The sequence below is a fragment of the Aspergillus pseudodeflectus genome, assembly GCF_044049435.1.
Source record: "Aspergillus pseudodeflectus strain CBS 756.74 chromosome Unknown BJX68scaffold_93, whole genome shotgun sequence".
NCBI lineage: Eukaryota > Fungi > Ascomycota > Eurotiomycetes > Eurotiales > Aspergillaceae > Aspergillus > Aspergillus pseudodeflectus.
Window position 1 is genome coordinate 19648 of NW_027263869.1, and position 17154 is coordinate 36801.

At 51.1% G+C, this 17154-nt stretch overlaps 7 protein-coding genes across 7 annotated transcripts; 3 read left to right on the top strand and 4 right to left on the bottom strand.

Annotated features, from left to right (window-relative positions):
• Positions 1-29: 29 nt before the first annotated feature.
• BJX68DRAFT_249512 (3-hydroxyacyl-CoA dehydrogenase family protein) lies at positions 30-1493 on the bottom strand. The gene is made up of 3 exons (XM_071042129.1): positions 1305-1493; positions 1157-1256; positions 30-1096 (listed from the first exon to the last, which is right to left on the bottom strand). Exons 1-3 carry the CDS (start codon positions 1434-1436, stop codon positions 366-368), a joined length of 963 nt encoding a protein of 320 aa, XP_070892675.1. The 5' UTR covers positions 1437-1493; the 3' UTR covers positions 30-365.
• A 184-nt stretch (positions 1494-1677) lies between these two features.
• Positions 1678-5592, top strand: tof1 (putative DNA repair protein (Tof1)). The gene is made up of 4 exons (XM_071037876.1): positions 1678-1842; positions 1897-2134; positions 2187-4307; positions 4358-5592. Exons 1-4 carry the CDS (start codon positions 1762-1764, stop codon positions 5428-5430), a joined length of 3513 nt encoding a protein of 1170 aa, XP_070892676.1. The 5' UTR covers positions 1678-1761; the 3' UTR covers positions 5431-5592.
• Positions 5593-5662: 70 nt separating this feature from the next.
• Positions 5663-6770, top strand: BJX68DRAFT_219377 (PhzF family phenazine biosynthesis protein). The gene has a single exon (XM_071037877.1). The coding sequence runs from the start codon at positions 5722-5724 to the stop codon at positions 6673-6675; it is 954 nt and encodes a 317-aa protein (XP_070892677.1). The 5' UTR covers positions 5663-5721; the 3' UTR covers positions 6676-6770.
• Positions 6699-8528, top strand: BJX68DRAFT_219396 (uncharacterized protein). Its single transcript, XM_071037878.1, has one exon. The coding sequence runs from the start codon at positions 6867-6869 to the stop codon at positions 8466-8468; it is 1602 nt and encodes a 533-aa protein (XP_070892678.1). The 5' UTR covers positions 6699-6866; the 3' UTR covers positions 8469-8528.
• A 182-nt stretch (positions 8529-8710) lies between these two features.
• On the bottom strand, positions 8711-9186 carry BJX68DRAFT_272931 (putative copper resistance protein Crd2; the record flags this gene model as incomplete). Its single annotated transcript, XM_071047320.1, has 3 exons — positions 8711-8790; positions 8852-8947; positions 9027-9186. 3 exons carry the CDS (start codon positions 9184-9186, stop codon positions 8711-8713), a joined length of 336 nt encoding a protein of 111 aa, XP_070892679.1.
• Positions 9187-10188: 1002 nt separating this feature from the next.
• Positions 10189-12093, bottom strand: BJX68DRAFT_259480 (homeobox domain-containing protein; the record flags this gene model as incomplete). The annotated part of the gene is made up of 5 exons (XM_071043700.1): positions 10189-10562; positions 10632-11067; positions 11130-11262; positions 11327-11464; positions 11522-12093. 5 exons carry the CDS (start codon positions 12091-12093, stop codon positions 10189-10191), a joined length of 1653 nt encoding a protein of 550 aa, XP_070892680.1.
• A 1772-nt stretch (positions 12094-13865) lies between these two features.
• On the bottom strand, positions 13866-14497 carry BJX68DRAFT_219399 (uncharacterized protein). Its single transcript, XM_071037879.1, has one exon. The coding sequence runs from the start codon at positions 14459-14461 to the stop codon at positions 13958-13960; it is 504 nt and encodes a 167-aa protein (XP_070892681.1). The 5' UTR covers positions 14462-14497; the 3' UTR covers positions 13866-13957.
• Between the last annotated feature and the right edge of the window lie 2657 nt (positions 14498-17154).

The following is a 17154-nucleotide window of genomic DNA, read 5'->3' on the forward strand; positions in this document are numbered from 1 at the left end:
TCAAGTCCAGATTCATCATTCGAATTCTAGCCCGATTCTTGCATCTTTCCTAGCAGACATAGTGTGGAAATTGGGCTACTATGACTATATCAACTACACGCACGAAGCCTTCTCCGATGCGGAAGCCTAGAATATATCAACCTTGTAGACGATATCCACACCGAGTCTGGATTTTCGATGCGAGTTCTAGTGATGCCCATAAAATGAATCTGTGCGCCCGCTAGCGATCACATAGACCCAGATTTCTGTATTTGAGATATATAAAAACAGATCTACAATGGATTCATATTGCATCATGTGGTTAGGGTTTGTCGCGGCCAAGTATAGAAATGGAAATTTACATTCTGTTTTCGCATATGGCCTTTTCAGTAGTCATAAAACCCCTTTCCAGACTTCTTACCCAACCAGCCCGCATCGACCATCCTCTTTAGTAGCCCGGACGGCCGATACTTGCTGTCCCCTGTCTCCTGGTGCAGAACATTCATGATAGCGAGACACGTATCAAGCCCAATAAAGTCAGCCAGGGTCAAGGGACCCATTGGCACATTCGTGCCGTTCTTCATGATACTATCAATATCCTCCTTTGCTCCAACCCCAGTCTCAAGGCAGATAATCGCCTCATTGATATAGGGCATGAGAATCCGATTCGCCAGGAAACCAGGCGAGTCCGCTGAAACAGCAGCAATCTTACCCATACGCTGCACAAACGCAATTGCCGTGTCGAGCGTCTCCCTTGACGTTTGCAAGCCGGCGATAATCTCCACGCCCTTTTGCACAGGGACGGGGTTCATAAAGTGCGTCGAGACAACTCGCGATGGGGCCTGGAGGTCCGTCGGGTCTGTTGTTGTTGCGGCTGCGATCTTGGTGATCGAGATGGACGAGGTGTTTGTTGCGAGGATGGCGTGCTTAGGTGCGATTTGGGCGATCTTGGAGAAGATGGAGGTCTTGAGATTGGGTATCTCGGGGACGGCTTCGATGATGAAGTCCACCGAGGATAGATCGTCAAGCTGTAGGGTGGAGGTGATGCGGCCTCGGGCAGCGTCTGCTGCTTCTCTGGTAATACGCTCTTTGGCTACATCTTTGTCGAGTAACTTGTCTGTTGGTGGTCGCGAGAGTTAGAGAGGCATCTCTCTTGGGTGCATGCGGTGCTACACACCCGCAAACTTCAGGCCCTTATCTAGAGATGCTTGAGAGGTATCGACCAGCGTGACAGGAACCTGAGCCCTTTGAGCGGCGACGAGAGCAATTCCAAGACCCTAGAGTCTGTTAGCAGGCAAAAAATAAGTGCTCAGCTGTAAACACACCATCTGTCCAGCTCCAATAACTCCCAGCGATTTAACCTCGGCAGCGCTCACGGCGGGGGACGTGCTGAACGCGCGAGAGGCCATTGAAGGCCCTCGGCGAAGTATCATGCGAAGGGATTGAGACAACAACATCTCTGCGCGAGCTACAAGAATTGACGGAGACAAACGAATGAAGGAATGCGTTGTAATTTCCAAGAGGATAAATTCCCAGTCGATCAATCAATGAATCTCCATGTGACCTCGGATCCGACGTCATCGGCTATCCTCGGCTGTCGGCTCTATGTTTGTCCGCATACCCGGTCTATCCGCTCGCGAAACGCGCGACGCGTGATTGACGCGTGGATTGATTGGCTTGTTTCCGACGCGAATCCATCTGGGGTCAAATCGCAAGGCGGTTGCGGTGGTGACTATGGATGAACGTTGACGGTGACGGAATACCTACACTCGACGGGCCGTGATGGAGGAAGTCGTGCCTCTGAACACCGTTGAGGTGGTGGACCCCGATGTCCGCTCCCACGTCTACAGCTTGGTCACTGCAGTAAGGATATCCGGCTTTTCCTAGGGTCTTCCGTGACTGACAGCTTCTTCTTAGCTAGGAGGATTCAATGGCGCAGATGCGGATCACTATGTGCTCGGAGACGATGCCTTGGCCTGTTTGCGCGATATCAAGCGGTGGCTAAAGCTGTACGATGAAAAGTTCAATCGTATGGATGTTGCACGGTGCCTGGGGGAAGCGAACCTGGTCAATGGCGACCTGCTACAGATTCTGTCCCTCTGGTGGAATGGCAATCAGCAAAGCAAATACATGTCGAGAATTGCATTGGCTTGCGGTAGGTACATTATGCCCACCTCTACTTGAAATGATTGTCTGACAGCTTGCAGTGGAGTTATTAGTGCCCTTGACTTGGCCATTGGAGGTCCATGGCGAAATGACAGTCAACCACCACCGCCACATACCTTACCTGCAGCAAGCGCAGGTATCCTACAAACGCGGTATCCTCAATAATGGTAGCTGCGGTCTTTTGAGAGCTGTCATCCGCATCGGCCTTCCTAGCATGGCGACCCCACGATCCGAACGTACGACTAGGGACGAAGGAATACTCAAGATTATGCTGTACTTGCTTAGGAATATTGCTATAATCTCTGCCAATGCGCGTCTCGCGGCAGAAGGAGAAGAGGAGGAAACATCGAGGTCGGCGACCATCAACGCTTTCCAGGACCAAGACGTTTTCGCCTTACTGCTCACATTGTGCTCGAACGTTAGCGACGACTTTAACATGCTGGATATCGCGCTTCTCGAAACACTGTTTCACATTGTCAAGGGTGTAAACGTCGAGAAGCTCTTCATGAACGATGCTCAGCGAAGCGCCAAGCGCACAGATGAACTGAACGATCTGCTTCAGCAAGAGTCATCCTTGCGAAGGGAATACGCAAAGAATGCCCCGACTCGCCATGGCCGCTTCGGAACCATGATCTGGGTCAAGCGAGACGATGCAAAAGTGTCGACGGTCTCAGGACAGGATGTGCTCAAAGACGGCCAAAAGACCCTCGACAAGATGGATCAAACAAAGAAATGGAACAGGCCTCGACGGGCTAGAAAGGGACAGGACGTGACGTTGGACAACGATTTCAACACACCAGCACACCTCAACCAGAGAGCCTCGACCAATCTGCGCATGTTTGTCGAAGAGTTTTTGGACTCGGGGTTCAACCCGCTCTTCGTCCATGTGAGAAAGGCCATCGAGCGAGAATCGGTCCGTGTGCTCCCCATAAACAAGCGCCACTTTCTTTATACGGTGTCCTGGTTCCTCGAGGCAGAGCGCGTTCGCCGCGCGCGCCAACGTGAAAAGCGAGCGCAGAGTGAGAAACAGGGCAAAGAGCTGGAACCAGATAGTTTCGGGCTAGTTGCTGGTGTGTTTAACCAGGAGACGTTTGTTTTTCTGAACCGGTCGATGCAGTACAGCCTTGATAATAAGGAGTGGGAGGACCTTAATGCTGCGATGAGGTGTTTTACGCAGATTCTATTGACGGTACAGGAGATGGCTCAGTCACCACTCGAGGAGGACCAGGAGATTGCCGAAAACATTCAGAATCGCATTTTCTACGAGGAGACAACTCATGATCGCATTTTAGCCATCACCCGAGGATATACTGATCAAGGGTTCGGCTACCTGGACGCCTGCACTGAGTTATCTCATGTGTTCTTGCGCATGTTGGAGCGATATTCAAAAGAGAATGTTGATCTGCATGTGCGCTCGCGGCGACGGGCTCGAAAGAAGAAGCGCGATGAAAAACCGAGTAACGATGGTGATGACGAAGACCAGAAATCAGAAGACGAAGACTACGCAGAGGCCGAACGAATGTCGAAAGAACGCAAGTTTGATTTTACTCGTTTTGCCGCCAAGTTTTGCAACCAGAAATGTGTCGACACCTTTGTCAATTTCACCAAATTCTACAAGGAGTTGGACACCGAGCAGCTGAAGCGCGCTCATCGATATTTTTATCGGATAGCATTCAAGCAAGAGATGACCGTGCTATTATACCGCGTTGACATCCTCAACCTATTTTATCGGATGATCAAGGGACCTGGCGGGATAGATTCCAGCAAGCCCATCTTTAGGGAATGGGAGGAGCTGGTGCGGCAGCTCGTGCGCAGACTTTTGAAGAAACTTGAACAACGACCTGCGTTGATTACAGAGCTACTCTTTAGCAAGATCAACTCGACCGCATTCTACCTCGAGTACGGTTATGAGAAGCAGACGGTATCCATCAGCAAAAGAGCCCCCCCTGAACTCGAGGTTGATCCCAGGGCCGCTTCAACCCTGGAGGATAAGCTTAGCATTGTGGTGGCTGCTTTGGTTAAGGATGAGCAAACAACACTCGCCAAATGGATTAGTGATGTTTTAGTGTCGGCGGCAGACGAAAGGGAGGCTTGGGAAGCGCAACAGGCTGTTCAAGTCGGCGAGGGCGAAGAGCGTTCCAATGTCTCGAACCCTATCATCGGTATGTTCCTTGTCCTACCAAGAACAACACCCTGTACTAACTTACCATAGCTGTCAAGCCGCGGGACGAGTCATGCAAAAGAGCCATGTTTTCAAACGCCAAGCTCCGACTTATAATGACGTTGGTGGGCTTCGAGCGACTAGGGCAGGAGAACGTGGAAGGCATATCTTGGGTTATCCCTTCGTCCTCAAGTTCAGCCGAGTTAAGGGAGTCAAAATCCATCATCGACAAGGCACTAGTGATTGGTGCTACAGATGACCGCGACCCGCGAGATCTGCTCCGTCGGAAATATGGCAACGAATCCAGAGGGTCTGCTGAGCAAACGACGCTTGATGTTAATTTCGGATCCGACTCGGAGGGCGAAGATATCGTGCCAGATGGGCCGTTGTTCCCACCAAACCCTCGATCGAAAAGCAATGCGCTCGATGAGTTGAAGAAGAAGAGGAAGAAAAGAAAGGACAAGGGTGAAGCGGAACCCCTAGACGAAGAGACATTGGAAGAGCGCCGCATGGCTCGCGATGAAAATGCGAGAGCGCGTCTAGCAAAGATCAAGAGCGATCTGTTTGTGCATGCTAGCGATGAGGAAACCGATGACGAGGCAGATGAGGAGTTCTTCCGTCTCGAGGAAGAAAGACGGAAAGAACAATCAGAGCGTATCAAGAAGGCGCTGCTCCTTGGAAGGACTGAGGCGCCTAGTGATACGTCTAAGAAGAAGAAGAAGCGAGGTAAACGCGCCAACGAGACCAACACTGCTGGAGAAACTGAAGCCAGTGGGAAACGTCGACGACGCAGTTTCGCTACTCCAGAGCTGAATGACGACGATGATGTTCTTATGGGCGATTTAGGCACACCTCCGCGCGCATCATCACTGGGAGACTTGTCTATAGATGCCAATGGCGCGGACAAAGATGCTCTGACAAATCCATCTGACGACGAGCTCGACATTGACGACCTAGCGTTTGGTCAGGGCCGCGAGAAGACGTTGGAGCTGCGCCCTTCCGTTGAGGCCTCTAACCCCAGAGGGGATGCGACGAACGAGGAATACGAAGACGATGCGCCAGTATCGGCTCCAGCCCGTAGACGCATTCGGGCAGGGTTCGTGATAGATAGTGACTCGGAATAAGGCTTCCGCAAAGAAAGCTTGATGAGATATGAGGTGTTTGGTGTTTTGGCTGGGGCTCAATGCTGGTAATCATTCTGCATAACACTGGATAGAAATCAAGATTGTTGAGTTGTTCCCACAACTAAAGCTCGCATTCTAATTTATGGTGACTCACGTCTTGACCGAACCGCCAGCTGATGAGTCAGTAGCTCGTGCGATGTGGAGAACCCTTGAAGTATAAACCAGTGGAGTAGTCCCCCTCCAAGAGCTCACAAGCACTCTAAAGTCTGATTCAAGCGTATAACCAGAACAATGGCAACTCAAATCGGTTTTGTCACCCTCGATGTCTTCACCACAGAGATTTTCGAAGGCAACCCACTAGGCGTGGTCTTCCTACCCCCGCCAACATCCCCGCAGCTGACGCAGCGCCAAAAGCAAACCATCGCGCGCGAGTTTAACCTGTCCGAGACAATCTTCGTGCACGACAAAGCCAGCAGCCCCAGTGGCTCCCGCGCCATTGACATTTTCACGGAGAGCGTCGAGCTCCCTTTTGCAGGCCACCCGACCATTGGCGCTGCGTCCTGGTTCCTCTGCCATGCCGCTGAGGAGGACAGCAGTGGCAATGCTGTGGTGCAAAACCTCCTCATGAAGGCGGGCAAAGTCCCGATCTCTCTTCAGGATCCGCAAGCGGGGACTGTAACAGCGCATGTCGCGCATAACGTGCATATCCATGAGACCCAGTATCCACTGAGCGAGGTCTCGCGGCTGTACCCGTCTCTCCAAGCGCACCTGAAACCGGAAAAGATTGCGCTGTTCTCGGTTGTCAAGGGTATGAGCCAGCTTTTGATCGAGCTGCCTTCGCTTGAGGTGCTGGGTGCTGTGACGACGGCGTATGGTGGGCAGGAGGCGAGTGCATCGTACTTGGACGAGGGGTGGGCCGAGGGCATGGTTTGCACGTATTTCTTTGTGAGGGGCGTGGAGGACGAGAAGCTGGGCAGGAAGGTCATTCGGACGAGAACAATTCTGGGAAATCTGGAGGACCCTGCGACGGGAAGTGCAGCGAGTGGGTTGGCAGCGTACCTGTCGTTGACGGAGGGAAGGGCTGGCGAGTTCAAGTATGATGTCGTGCAGGGAGTCGAGATGGGAAGACGCAGTGAGATTGGAGTCGAGGTTGTTGTTAAAGAGGGGGCCAAGATCGAGAATCTGGTCCTGAAAGGGAGTGCAGTAAAGGTGTCTGAGGGAAAAATTGTGGTTCCTCAAGCCTGAGTGAATAACACTTGGACTTCTGAAGTGAAGACAGAGCTCGCAGCAAATGCTTACTCCTTCTGCTTCTCTTCTCTCTTCTTCCTCCTCTTCTCCATCATGCATCTCTTCAGCCTTTGGCTATTGCATCTAATAGACATTTGACAAGTTTTGGAGTTTCACGTTTATCTCTTGAATCTCTTACCCTCACAATCATGGCTGAAAAGCAGCGCCGCAGATTAACATTAATACCCACCCCCAAATCCCTCCGAAACACCTTCAAAAAGCGCATTTCTCGCAAATTCGGACGCCTTTCGTCCCTTATCTCGGCCTCGACAATGCAGAGCACGTCAGCAACAATGGCAACCGACGAGAACATCTCCATCTCTACATGCAGCTCGAGATCAAGACGCTCAACCCTTAACTTTTCATTAACCCAACACCACACTCCTCCATCCAGCTCAGACGAGATACGTCAGAGAGAAGGTATCAATGATGGCAATTTGGAATCCCTTCAATACTGGAAAATCCTCCGAGTCCGACGCTTTGTTCCCTATTCCAACCCAGCCGAGTCACTCCCGCGCAGTCAGACAACAGTAGGGCTAGACCGTCGTTCCATGATTGCTCCCTCGAGAATTCCTACGCCCACTAAGCCACCAAAGGGCAATTTGTATTCGCATTCAGTTTATCAGACGGAGGGGAGGAGGAGCGTCATCTCCCCAGCCAAGAGACGATTCATAATGGGGCACCAGGAAAGAGCAAACGTAAGACTCAACGACGAGAATGAGACAAGGCTGTCCATTCCACAAGCGTATCCAGCTGCTCAGCGGCGGATTCTCATGTTCAGAAAGCCAGCGGCGCAGTACAAGGACGAAAGCAACCAGCAGTTTGTGAAGATGACTCCTACACCAACACTGGCGCAGTTACCTATGAGGAAAGTGCGAGTCGGACGTACCAGCGATAGCAGCACGCAGTACCTGCTCCCTCGATATTATCAGAAGCACAGCCAAGTCTTTTCCATTGAGGCCACCACTGAAATATCATCGATAAACGCAATGGCCTCGCCTAAACGTGTCAAACTGACCCAGAAGTTCAATGATCTAAAGAAACTGCATGAAACCCCACGGACCAAACTGCCTATCCCCAAACAAAGCTCGAAAGATAGCCCTAGCACACCAGCAGCTCAGAGACAAACGACACAGGCGGCGCAAACGCAGGCGCAGGTCTATGAACAGGCCAAAGAAAATGACGCTCCAGCGACATATCTCGCAAACCTGCAACTCCAGCCCGCAAGACACACAGACGTAGCCGTCGTTACGCCCAAGGCCACGAGCAACCTACTATCCAAATTGCCTCTAGCGAGCACCAGCAGCAGTGGTAGACGCAAGACACAAGGAGAGAAAATGGTATCAGCACAACTGCAGCCCATATGTCCTCATAACGTTCCTCGCTCTGCCGCAATTCCATGCCGTTTCTCAAACCCTGGGAAATCTATGCTAATGGAACATCCTGATCCGCGTCCACAGGTCCAAACAGCCATGCCTAGTCAGTATTGGCTCGGCCGATTCATGTCTCTTACAAACGCTTTCCACTACGAGGATTCCTTTGGCGAACCGGATATTGCAACTGGGTTCGAGATGCCTTCTAGCTATTCGCGGCCGTTCCAGGGCTCGGACGACGGCGATCTGGCGGGATATAGGGTGAAGCGGGCCTTTATGGCGCTGGAGAATCTGTGTGCGACTGAGGAGGCGAGTGAAAGTTTGCGCGAGTTTCGAGAGGCGTACATCAGGCGCTTCGGGGATCGTTGGATGGCTTGACGGGCTCAGCTGCAGTCAACATCCGTTGACTTAATTCATACTGCTAGACTTAGATCATGAAGCGAAGAGCCTGTAATAGACATAAAGATGTATTGCTGATTCTGGAATGAAGTTCTCTGCCCACATTAAGCGTCACACCCACCACTCCACATACTCCAATAAACGCCGTCCCTTAGCTATGATATAATGACTCAAGAAAAGCAACCACGCATACGCACGCACAAGCCAACATCCTGAATCATCTAAGCACGGGTGGTAAAGTCCGTCTCAAGAGGCTCAACAGCCGCATCAACGGCACTAGCCTTCTCACAGGTACAAGAAGCTATTATCAACATAGTCAGTCACAGCCCCAGATAGAGCAAAGCAGAAAAGAGAAAACATACCCTCAGGCCTCTTGCCACAAGGGCACGCCTCCCCGGTCACAGGGTGATTTTCCGTCGTCGCACGCTCACACGTACACTCGCCCGCGGGACGAAGGCCTGCATATGTCTCAATTAGCCAAAACATCCCAGCAAGCGAAGCCGCAGCATTCAGGGGGAGTAAAAAGGTAAAACATACGACACGAGCACCGCGCTCCCGCAGTAGCATTCTCAGTCGAGGCCTTGTTGCACGAGCAGTGCAGGGCGGATTCCTTGCCGCAGGAGCACTTGGCCTGTGCCGCGCAGACGCAGCCGCCGGTGGGGTTGGTTTTGCAGCAGGTTGAAGCTGGGTGGACCATTTTGATTGTTGCGTGAAATTGACTGCTTTCGGAGGTTGTATATGAGGTGTGAGAGATGACGTCAGATGAGTCGAGTAGTTATGTTTGGATTGAGGACCGATGAGAACTTGGGAGCTCGAATCTGGTGTTTGAATGTTGTGAGAAGGATATTCGAAGTGAAATTGTTGTTCAACTAGAAAGGAAGAGTAGCAGCCAGCGCCTTTATACATCGCAAGATTTCCTTCGTCAGTCATCAACTCAGTTTGCTTAAGAATCCGGCGGTGCTGATTGGCGAGACGCCACCTTAAGTTGTGCCTCAGGCACCAAATAGTTCCCCAGATGACATTTGATTATTGCTCGTCAACCGAGGGATTGGTAATTGCTTTTTCCACATTGGATTTAAGCCTTTGGGAGGCGATGTTGATCTCCAAGTCTAGTGTGACATATCTAGGCGATGGCATTGGCTCCATGCCGAGCAAGTACCTAGTAAGGCGACTTAGACGTACTCGAGAACGAATCGGAAAATTGATAGCCATTCCTTCCACAAATAGGTCAAGCGTGGAGGTATGGAATCTCAAAAGTTTGAACTATGTATCGATGACGGATTGGCCCTTTAGCGCAGCATCTTGGTCAGCCCTTTGTTGTTTTTTACATTGTATAGCGAGAGACTGCTTGGAAGTACAGAAAGTTTAGAAATTATGATAACAACTGATAATAAGTCTTGTAGAACACAGAAGGAAGCAAACGGGAACTGGGAAAGTAATAATAACGCCGGTTTAGTGACCAAACTCCTTGTATACAGCCACCAAGATTTTCCGCCTCGCAAATGACAAAATGATCAATAAACACACGAGAGAAGTAATATGTATACCCAAATAGAAACAGATATATCGAGAACAAATATGGCGCTCGAGCTCTTTCAATCAATTAAACATTTCTCCGGATCACATGAGTACATATGCAATCGCTGTCGAATTATCACTCAGAGGTGGGAGGCTCGTAGATGGGAAAGTGATTCAACGGTTATAGGTAGTTGGCGTATTCGTAACCTTGGCCGTATTTTGCTCGCAGGGGGTCCATGACCTGCGGGGTGTGGGTCATTCTGTCGTCGGGGGAACTGCCGACGGGTGCTTGAGAGACGTGTCCGGTGTCGGAAGGAAAAGATGCTGGTAGGCTCAAACTCGAAGCATTGGCCTGGCTGAAGGGTATCCCGGAGTTCATGCCATAAGGGTGGTTCTCATAGGAATAGGCGCGGTAGTCTGGCGCTTCGGAGACTGGTAGGTGTTGTAGGGTAGGTATACTTCGTCCGGGGCCTTGCATATGGGAGTGCATTTCCAAGCCTCCATAAGTCTTTGGGCCGGGCATCGAAAGAGGAGGTTGGTAACTGTGCATCTGACCTAGGCGCGAGGAGAAAAAAATGAGTGTCAGTCTCCCAAGACTTTACATAGAATGAGAAAAGTACCTACCAGCATTTTCCATGCCATATGGCGGCATTTGCTGCTCAGGTTGACCGGTAGGTGATACAGAGCCCTCTATTTGGCGATGGTGGTTGTAGCCAACCACCATGCCATTTGCTGGGCGATTCATCGCATAGTCCATTGGCCGTCGTGGATATGGAATTCCAGGATGACCCATTGCCTCCACCCCTGGTCTCGAAAAGCGGCCGGGATATTGGAGATTAGTGTTAAAGGATGACTCAGAGAAGCTGCTCGATCGCGGGAAAGGAAAGGTGCCACGGTTGCTCCTCAAGTCCGGAACCGTTGCTGCTGCTCCTCGATTCTGGTAGCTCTCAAAACCCCTATCGGCAGGCGGGAAGCCGGGGCCCGATGTCGAAGCAGAACTCAGTGGAGATATCACGTAGTCGTCGTCGTTCAAGCGCGGTAAGCCTTCTGTTAGGAGTCCCTATAGAAGCAAAAAAGTCAGGACCCAGTGCACCTGGGGCAGAATGAAAGGGGCTAACTCACTGGAGCTTCTGAGGTCGCTTTGCTGCCAAATGGAGTCCGCAAGACTTGGGTTGTATCGAAATCATCCGGCAATGCTCTAGATTTTAACATCCGCTCTCGATCGTTGCTGGTAAGACGCTTGAGTTTGGCGCGTCTGGTTATAGTGTTAGTCAGAACATGCGAATTGTTGCATATATTGAGTTGGGCGTTGAAAATACCTATTCTGAAACCATACCTGAACCTGACGTGGCGTCAGCCCAGGAATTTCCCTTGATAGTCGTTCTCGGTGTGCGGCGTCTGGATGCGCCTGACGAGTGAATTCGCTCATCAAGTATCGAGTTTGGTTATGAGTGAGCCTTCGCGTTGTCAGCACTTGTCATCAATCACATCAATGGGCTCTTATGATCACTTACCGGAACCGCTTCATCTTCTTCTTTTCCAGTTGAGAAGCCTTTTTATCATCAGCAACGGAGGATCCCGCTCCATCGTCAGAAGACCCGGCGTTGATCTCGCTGTGGTCTTTTTCATCCTCTTGTATGTCTTCTGAAAGTTCCGACTTGACATTGAAGGACATTTCTTCTTCGTTCAGTGGTGATTTGTCCCTCTCCTGATCGTCGGCATTGAGCCTCTCTAGTTTCAACCTCGACAAGGAGTCGCCCTGTTCTGAACTTTGACTTTCAAAACTGTTCAAATGCGCATCTTCTTCCGGGTACCTGAGCAGATTAGGGGACTCTGCAGTGGCCTGAACTGGAAAGGCATTCTCAGCCTTGACCACGGTCGACTGCATTTCCACAGAAGGAGCCTTTTCTGGCTCGCCTCCCGGCCCCCTAACTGTAGATAGGACTGTTAGGTCTAACCCCGACTTTGATGAGCCTTGCTCACTGTTCCACGAGACTGAGGTCCAGGAACTTGTGATGGTAGATGGATGAGCAGTAGCTGCTGGTGGCACCGTCGAAACCCAGGCACAAGGGCCGCCGACTGACATGGTCGTGATCACTCTTTCTTCTTTCTTTTTTACTTTTCGGGTCAATCCATAGAGATTCCACGTGATGTCGATTTGAGTGCCGGCAAAATGAACGACAGACTGGCACAAAGCAGCGAAAAGGTCAAAAGGTCGAGTAAAGACTGAAGAAAGGCCAAAAAGGGTCAAGGGTGGCACCGAGTAGAGTGGGTCTGCGAGCGAGGTATTGGGTGCTCTCTCTCTTTCTCTCTCTTCGGAGGGCCCAGGGTCTCAAAGCTGTTGACCCAGGGGTAGGGTCAAGAGGGGAGAAGTAAATAAGTTGGTCGTTCGTCGCTCCTTTGAAGAAAACTCAGGCTATCGTCCGCTTTAGTGGCGGATGAACAAGAGATAGTCTAGCCGCCTGGGTGTTTCCTATAAGGTGATAGAAGGTGGGTTCTGAGTCGCGGCCGGGACTACCGCAGGTCGGCAGGCGAAAGATGGGGTCGATTCCACCGTTGGGTCCCTCCGTGTGGCGGACGACTCTTGTCTACTGGCGCGTGGAGGTGAAGGAGGAAGGAGAAGAGATTAAACAGTGCTTAGCCAAGCGGGTCACGACAAGGAGATCAGGGCATTTGGAAATAAAACCAGGAAGACCGGGGCGCTTAGGACCGTGATCAATGTCCGAGAGGAATAATGATCCACCACCGGATCTGACACTGCTGCCACCAAGGCCAGAAGTGCAGGGGGCAGTACTAGTGAGGGGTGGCAAGGAGCGCCCTCTCCTCTCCAGCTGATGACAGGCTGACACTGACAGGTCTGGAGACGAATGACAACCAGAGCCTAATGCAGGAGCCGACTCAAGATATCTTTGCGCTAAGATCCAGTATGAGCCGTTGTCGAAGCAGTAGATATCAAAAGGTCGCCAACAAGACTCACGGCGCTAAAATCAAGGTGAAAGGTGATACAAAGGTGGGTAATTAGATGATTGGGGTTGAGATCAGACAGAAGTCCGGTGCACCGAGGGAGAGCGGCCGTAGTCTATTTAGCGGAGCTCCTGCCGATGGTAGCACTAAGCAATAATAAAGATGATATAAAGGTTCGTTGCAAGGTGTGTTGACGATGGACAGAGATTGGCGGCGCTATCATGAGTCGGGTTTCGGGGGTCAGGTCTTACGGACAAACAACCCAAGGTAGGATAATTTGGGGGGAAAATAGAATGATGAATCAATAGCACTAGTAGACTCGGATGTCAGGCAGAAGCGTAATAATATGTTGTAACGCTCGGTCTGAAGGTGTCAAGGGAACAGGGAGGAAGTCATGCTTTAGCAAAACGGAAGGTGGCAAGGAGACCAACCTCCCTCTCGAGCCCCAGATCGGTTGTAGGAGCCCTGTGGAAAAAGTCGAGGAGGGTGCGTGGTACACGATCAGCGATTGAGTTTCCACTCAGCAAGCATTGACTTCAACGACGGACACTACTCCGTATCAAGGTCTCTAGTTTGAGACAACAGAGGTTTCTCCGCAGCCGGACTGGCTACTTGGGTGCACAATGCAATGGAAAAGGCGAAGGACCTATGCTTGTTCAATCTCCATAGGGTTGCCCATACAGTCATACAGGAATGTCACAAGCCGCCGTTCGCGAGAGTTATCGATCGATTCAACAGAGGTAGCGCTTTGAGTGCAGTTGGCATTTTTCAGGCGTGGAACGTGGACACCAAACCGGGATGATTCCTGCTTCCGCATAGTTGCGGGTCAATTGGGGGAGTCTGGGTCAGTCTTAGACTCATCCCCACTGCCCGTTCGCTTCGCCAATTGACCGTTGTGAGAGGGGTAAAAATGGACCCTTGCTCTCTAATGCCCATTTGCCTGGCCTGCCGGGGGGCCGGACCCGAATCAACCAGCCTCACCCTGATTAGTCTGCTAATTGTCTTTTTGATGGAGACCATGGCACACCATGTGGGAAATGTCCCGGGCGTGGTTGACAACTCGGGTGGTGCTTTGGCCCAGAGTCCACCAAACAAAGCACCGGAATCGAGACGAGAGGCCCTAACCTTGAAAGTCGAGTTAGCGCCCTGTCCGCCATCAGCCAGCCAAGAAGCACCATCCCAAGTGACGTGAATATTAAATGGGGGGGATCCGAGTGAAACCGAAGAGCAGCTGCCGCTGAGTTCCCCTCCCAGGAGGAGAAACGGATTACAAGACCCATGATCGAAACACCGGAAGGGGCCAAGACCTGGAACAAGAATTGGAGTATTGATGAACAATAATGTCTGTCAGCGGTTCCTCGTGCACCGACGTGACTTGTTTTGAAGAAATTCAGGAACACAACAACGTGTGCTGGAAGTCTGGAAGTGTCCAAAGCCATGGAACGCGGGAGGAAGAATAATTCCACCAAATGGGAGCCGGAGGTAACCATTCCTTGCCAGTTTAGTACTAGCACTCGAGATAAGCCAGGGTCACCGTTGTTGGCGAGGGAATGATCCCACGTCAAGACTCAAAATTCTCCTTCAGCACGGAGGGCAACGGGAAAGAGATTTTCTCGACATGGCGCGCACGGCGCATCATTTAGGTGATCATCATATTAGCCGTCGCGATGCGAGCGACTGGGCTTCCTTCCTTTGATCCAGATTCCAGAGATTCCAGCGATTGAATTGCGGGCCTTGGCGCAAGGAACCTCGATGGAAGGCGACCAGAACGGACACTGAACCGAAAGACGCTAAAATCGTGTGCTTGTCAACGGCCGTGTCCCCACCAGCTAGCTATTTGGCGACGGAGCGAGAAGGAGCGAGGAGGGGAAACGAAACTCCACAGAAGCACCTGCATGAAACACCTTGGTCGACAGGCCCAGAAAGGAGCAGAAACTGGTGAATAGGAGTGTCTGCCGAAGGCCAACAGGAGGAAGAATCAAGAACCTGGAAGTCAGGCTTATTATTATTGCACTGCTCGTTTTGTGCTCTCTGCAGGGCAACAACCTCGTGAAGAAAGACAAGAATTCTGGAGTGCAAACAGAATGCCAGACAAGTTGACAACAAGGTGACATGAGTCGCGGTGGGTCAGTTCGTCATACTATCCAGGCCCTGATCATGCTCGGTTAGAGAATCCTGATCGCAAAAGAGTCGCCGATTCGATATTGAATTCGACTCTCAGTAGTATGCCACTGAGGCGATCGGAAATGAAGCTGAGCAGAGTCATCACAGCTCGAGATGTCCTTTTCCTTTGCATAGGCGTCTTTGATATCGCTCGTCATCAACTATTCCTATTATTCCTACTGCTGGAAAGATGGCTAAATAACCGACCGGGATCAGCGGCAGCCTTGAATCCTGAGTCCGGTGCCTGTCTAAGTCGCCCAGGATCACACGGGGGATCAAAACGCAAGCGCTCCTCGTCCCACCGAAGCTGATGGAAGCCGTCTGGAGAACTTCTGAACGTTCAACGCTTACAGGTCTTGGGCTCTTGGCCTCTCTCGGAGAATTCCTAACCAGTGATAGGAATTCGTGCCCCTTGCTAGCTTACAGCCGGGTCATCTTCAAATATCACTTGGACCTCCGTTCCGGAGGCTTTGTTCCCTAGACAGGAAAGGTTCGAGGCGAAATCTCGGAGACGTCAGCCGCGCGATGCCGACTCGTTCGAACTTCGCAACTTTTTTGAGCTCCTGGACGATGCGTCCCTGGTACGTTTTGATATATCATGCCAAGAGTGCGTGGGTGTAATGTATACGCGTACGGCTTGTGGGTACTTTTTTTAAAGCACCTCCTCGGAGGCTCCAAAGAATTTCCCTTTGGAGATGCTTGGTCCGAAGAGTGGATTAAGTTGACGAGTGTTCTGAAAGCTGAAGGACCCAGCGCGTGGCCTGATTTCTGTCCAAAAAGGACCAAAGCTTTCTTCCAGCGGTCACATCGAGGATCGCGATTCGCACTCATGTTGCAGCGGTGCGGGGAAGAAGATCACAGGTAAATCGACCGCGATCAAAGCGACCAGTCATGGCCTTTGCAGTGGCGCTGGGGTGGGCAAGACCGTAAATTGAAGAGGAGCAACTCTAATCTCTTCCAAGGCTTCGCGCGAAATGCCAAGCTGAAGAGCGATAGCCCCTTCATTTGCTTTTGATCAGTTTGCTTTGTTCTTCAACGCTCGTTCTTCGATAACCCGAGCTCAAGGTTCCTGAAACCGAAGGTCGAATCGGAATCCTCAATCCTTTGCCTGGTCTGTGCGGGTCTCCGGCCAAGCTGAAACACCACGAGGCTCTCCATCCACAGTCGAGTGGGACGGTACCTGACAAGGCTTTTTACCGAGGCACAACTCCCAAAACAAAGGGTTCCAAGCTCGTTTGGCGATGTTGGATGATGCGTTGCCGTTCAGTACGTAGGCATGAAAGTGCAATATGTTTAGAGAATTAGACCTCACGATTTATGGATATGGCTTTGTGGGTAATTGATAATTGAGTCGATGGGCGGATTTGTCGGCCTGACCAAGACAGCTTCCGCCATTATGGTTCTTGGGCCTAATTTTTTACCTTGAAACATGGCGTCTGAGTGACAGGCGCCCTTTAATCTCGCCTCCAACCCTCCGCAGCTCTCCAACTGCCAGGGGAATTCAAAGCTTCTTGCACGTTGTTGTCATTTATTGTCAGGCTTTCGGGCAAGTCACTTGCTCGGTCGAACTTGTTTCACTTTGATTGGGACCTTATGCATATCAAATTATCGGTTCTTCACCGAAGTACAAGAATGAGACCGTGCGTTTTAATATATGCAGGTACGTTGCAGGTAATTGATCTGCTGATCATTGATAGGAGTAGATTGGTTTGGCGCCGAGAGGTAGGGTTGAACCTGAGGTGGGTGACGCCACAAAGGATTTCCCCGATGATCCTGCCATTGCCATTCCATTCCAAAACTGCTTCAAACCTTCATGGACGATGAGGATCTTCGTGTCAAACCTTCCTTCTTGAGAACGGGGGAGGCCCCGAAGAGCTCCCACTGTTGTCCAAGAAGCAGGGGGTGATCCTGAAGTCCATTCTACAGCGTTCTTCTCCAACCATTTGCCGCCCGTGACAAGCACTAGATATGTGAAAAGGCGCTAGACCCTTGCATCATGCACAAAACCTCAAACACACAG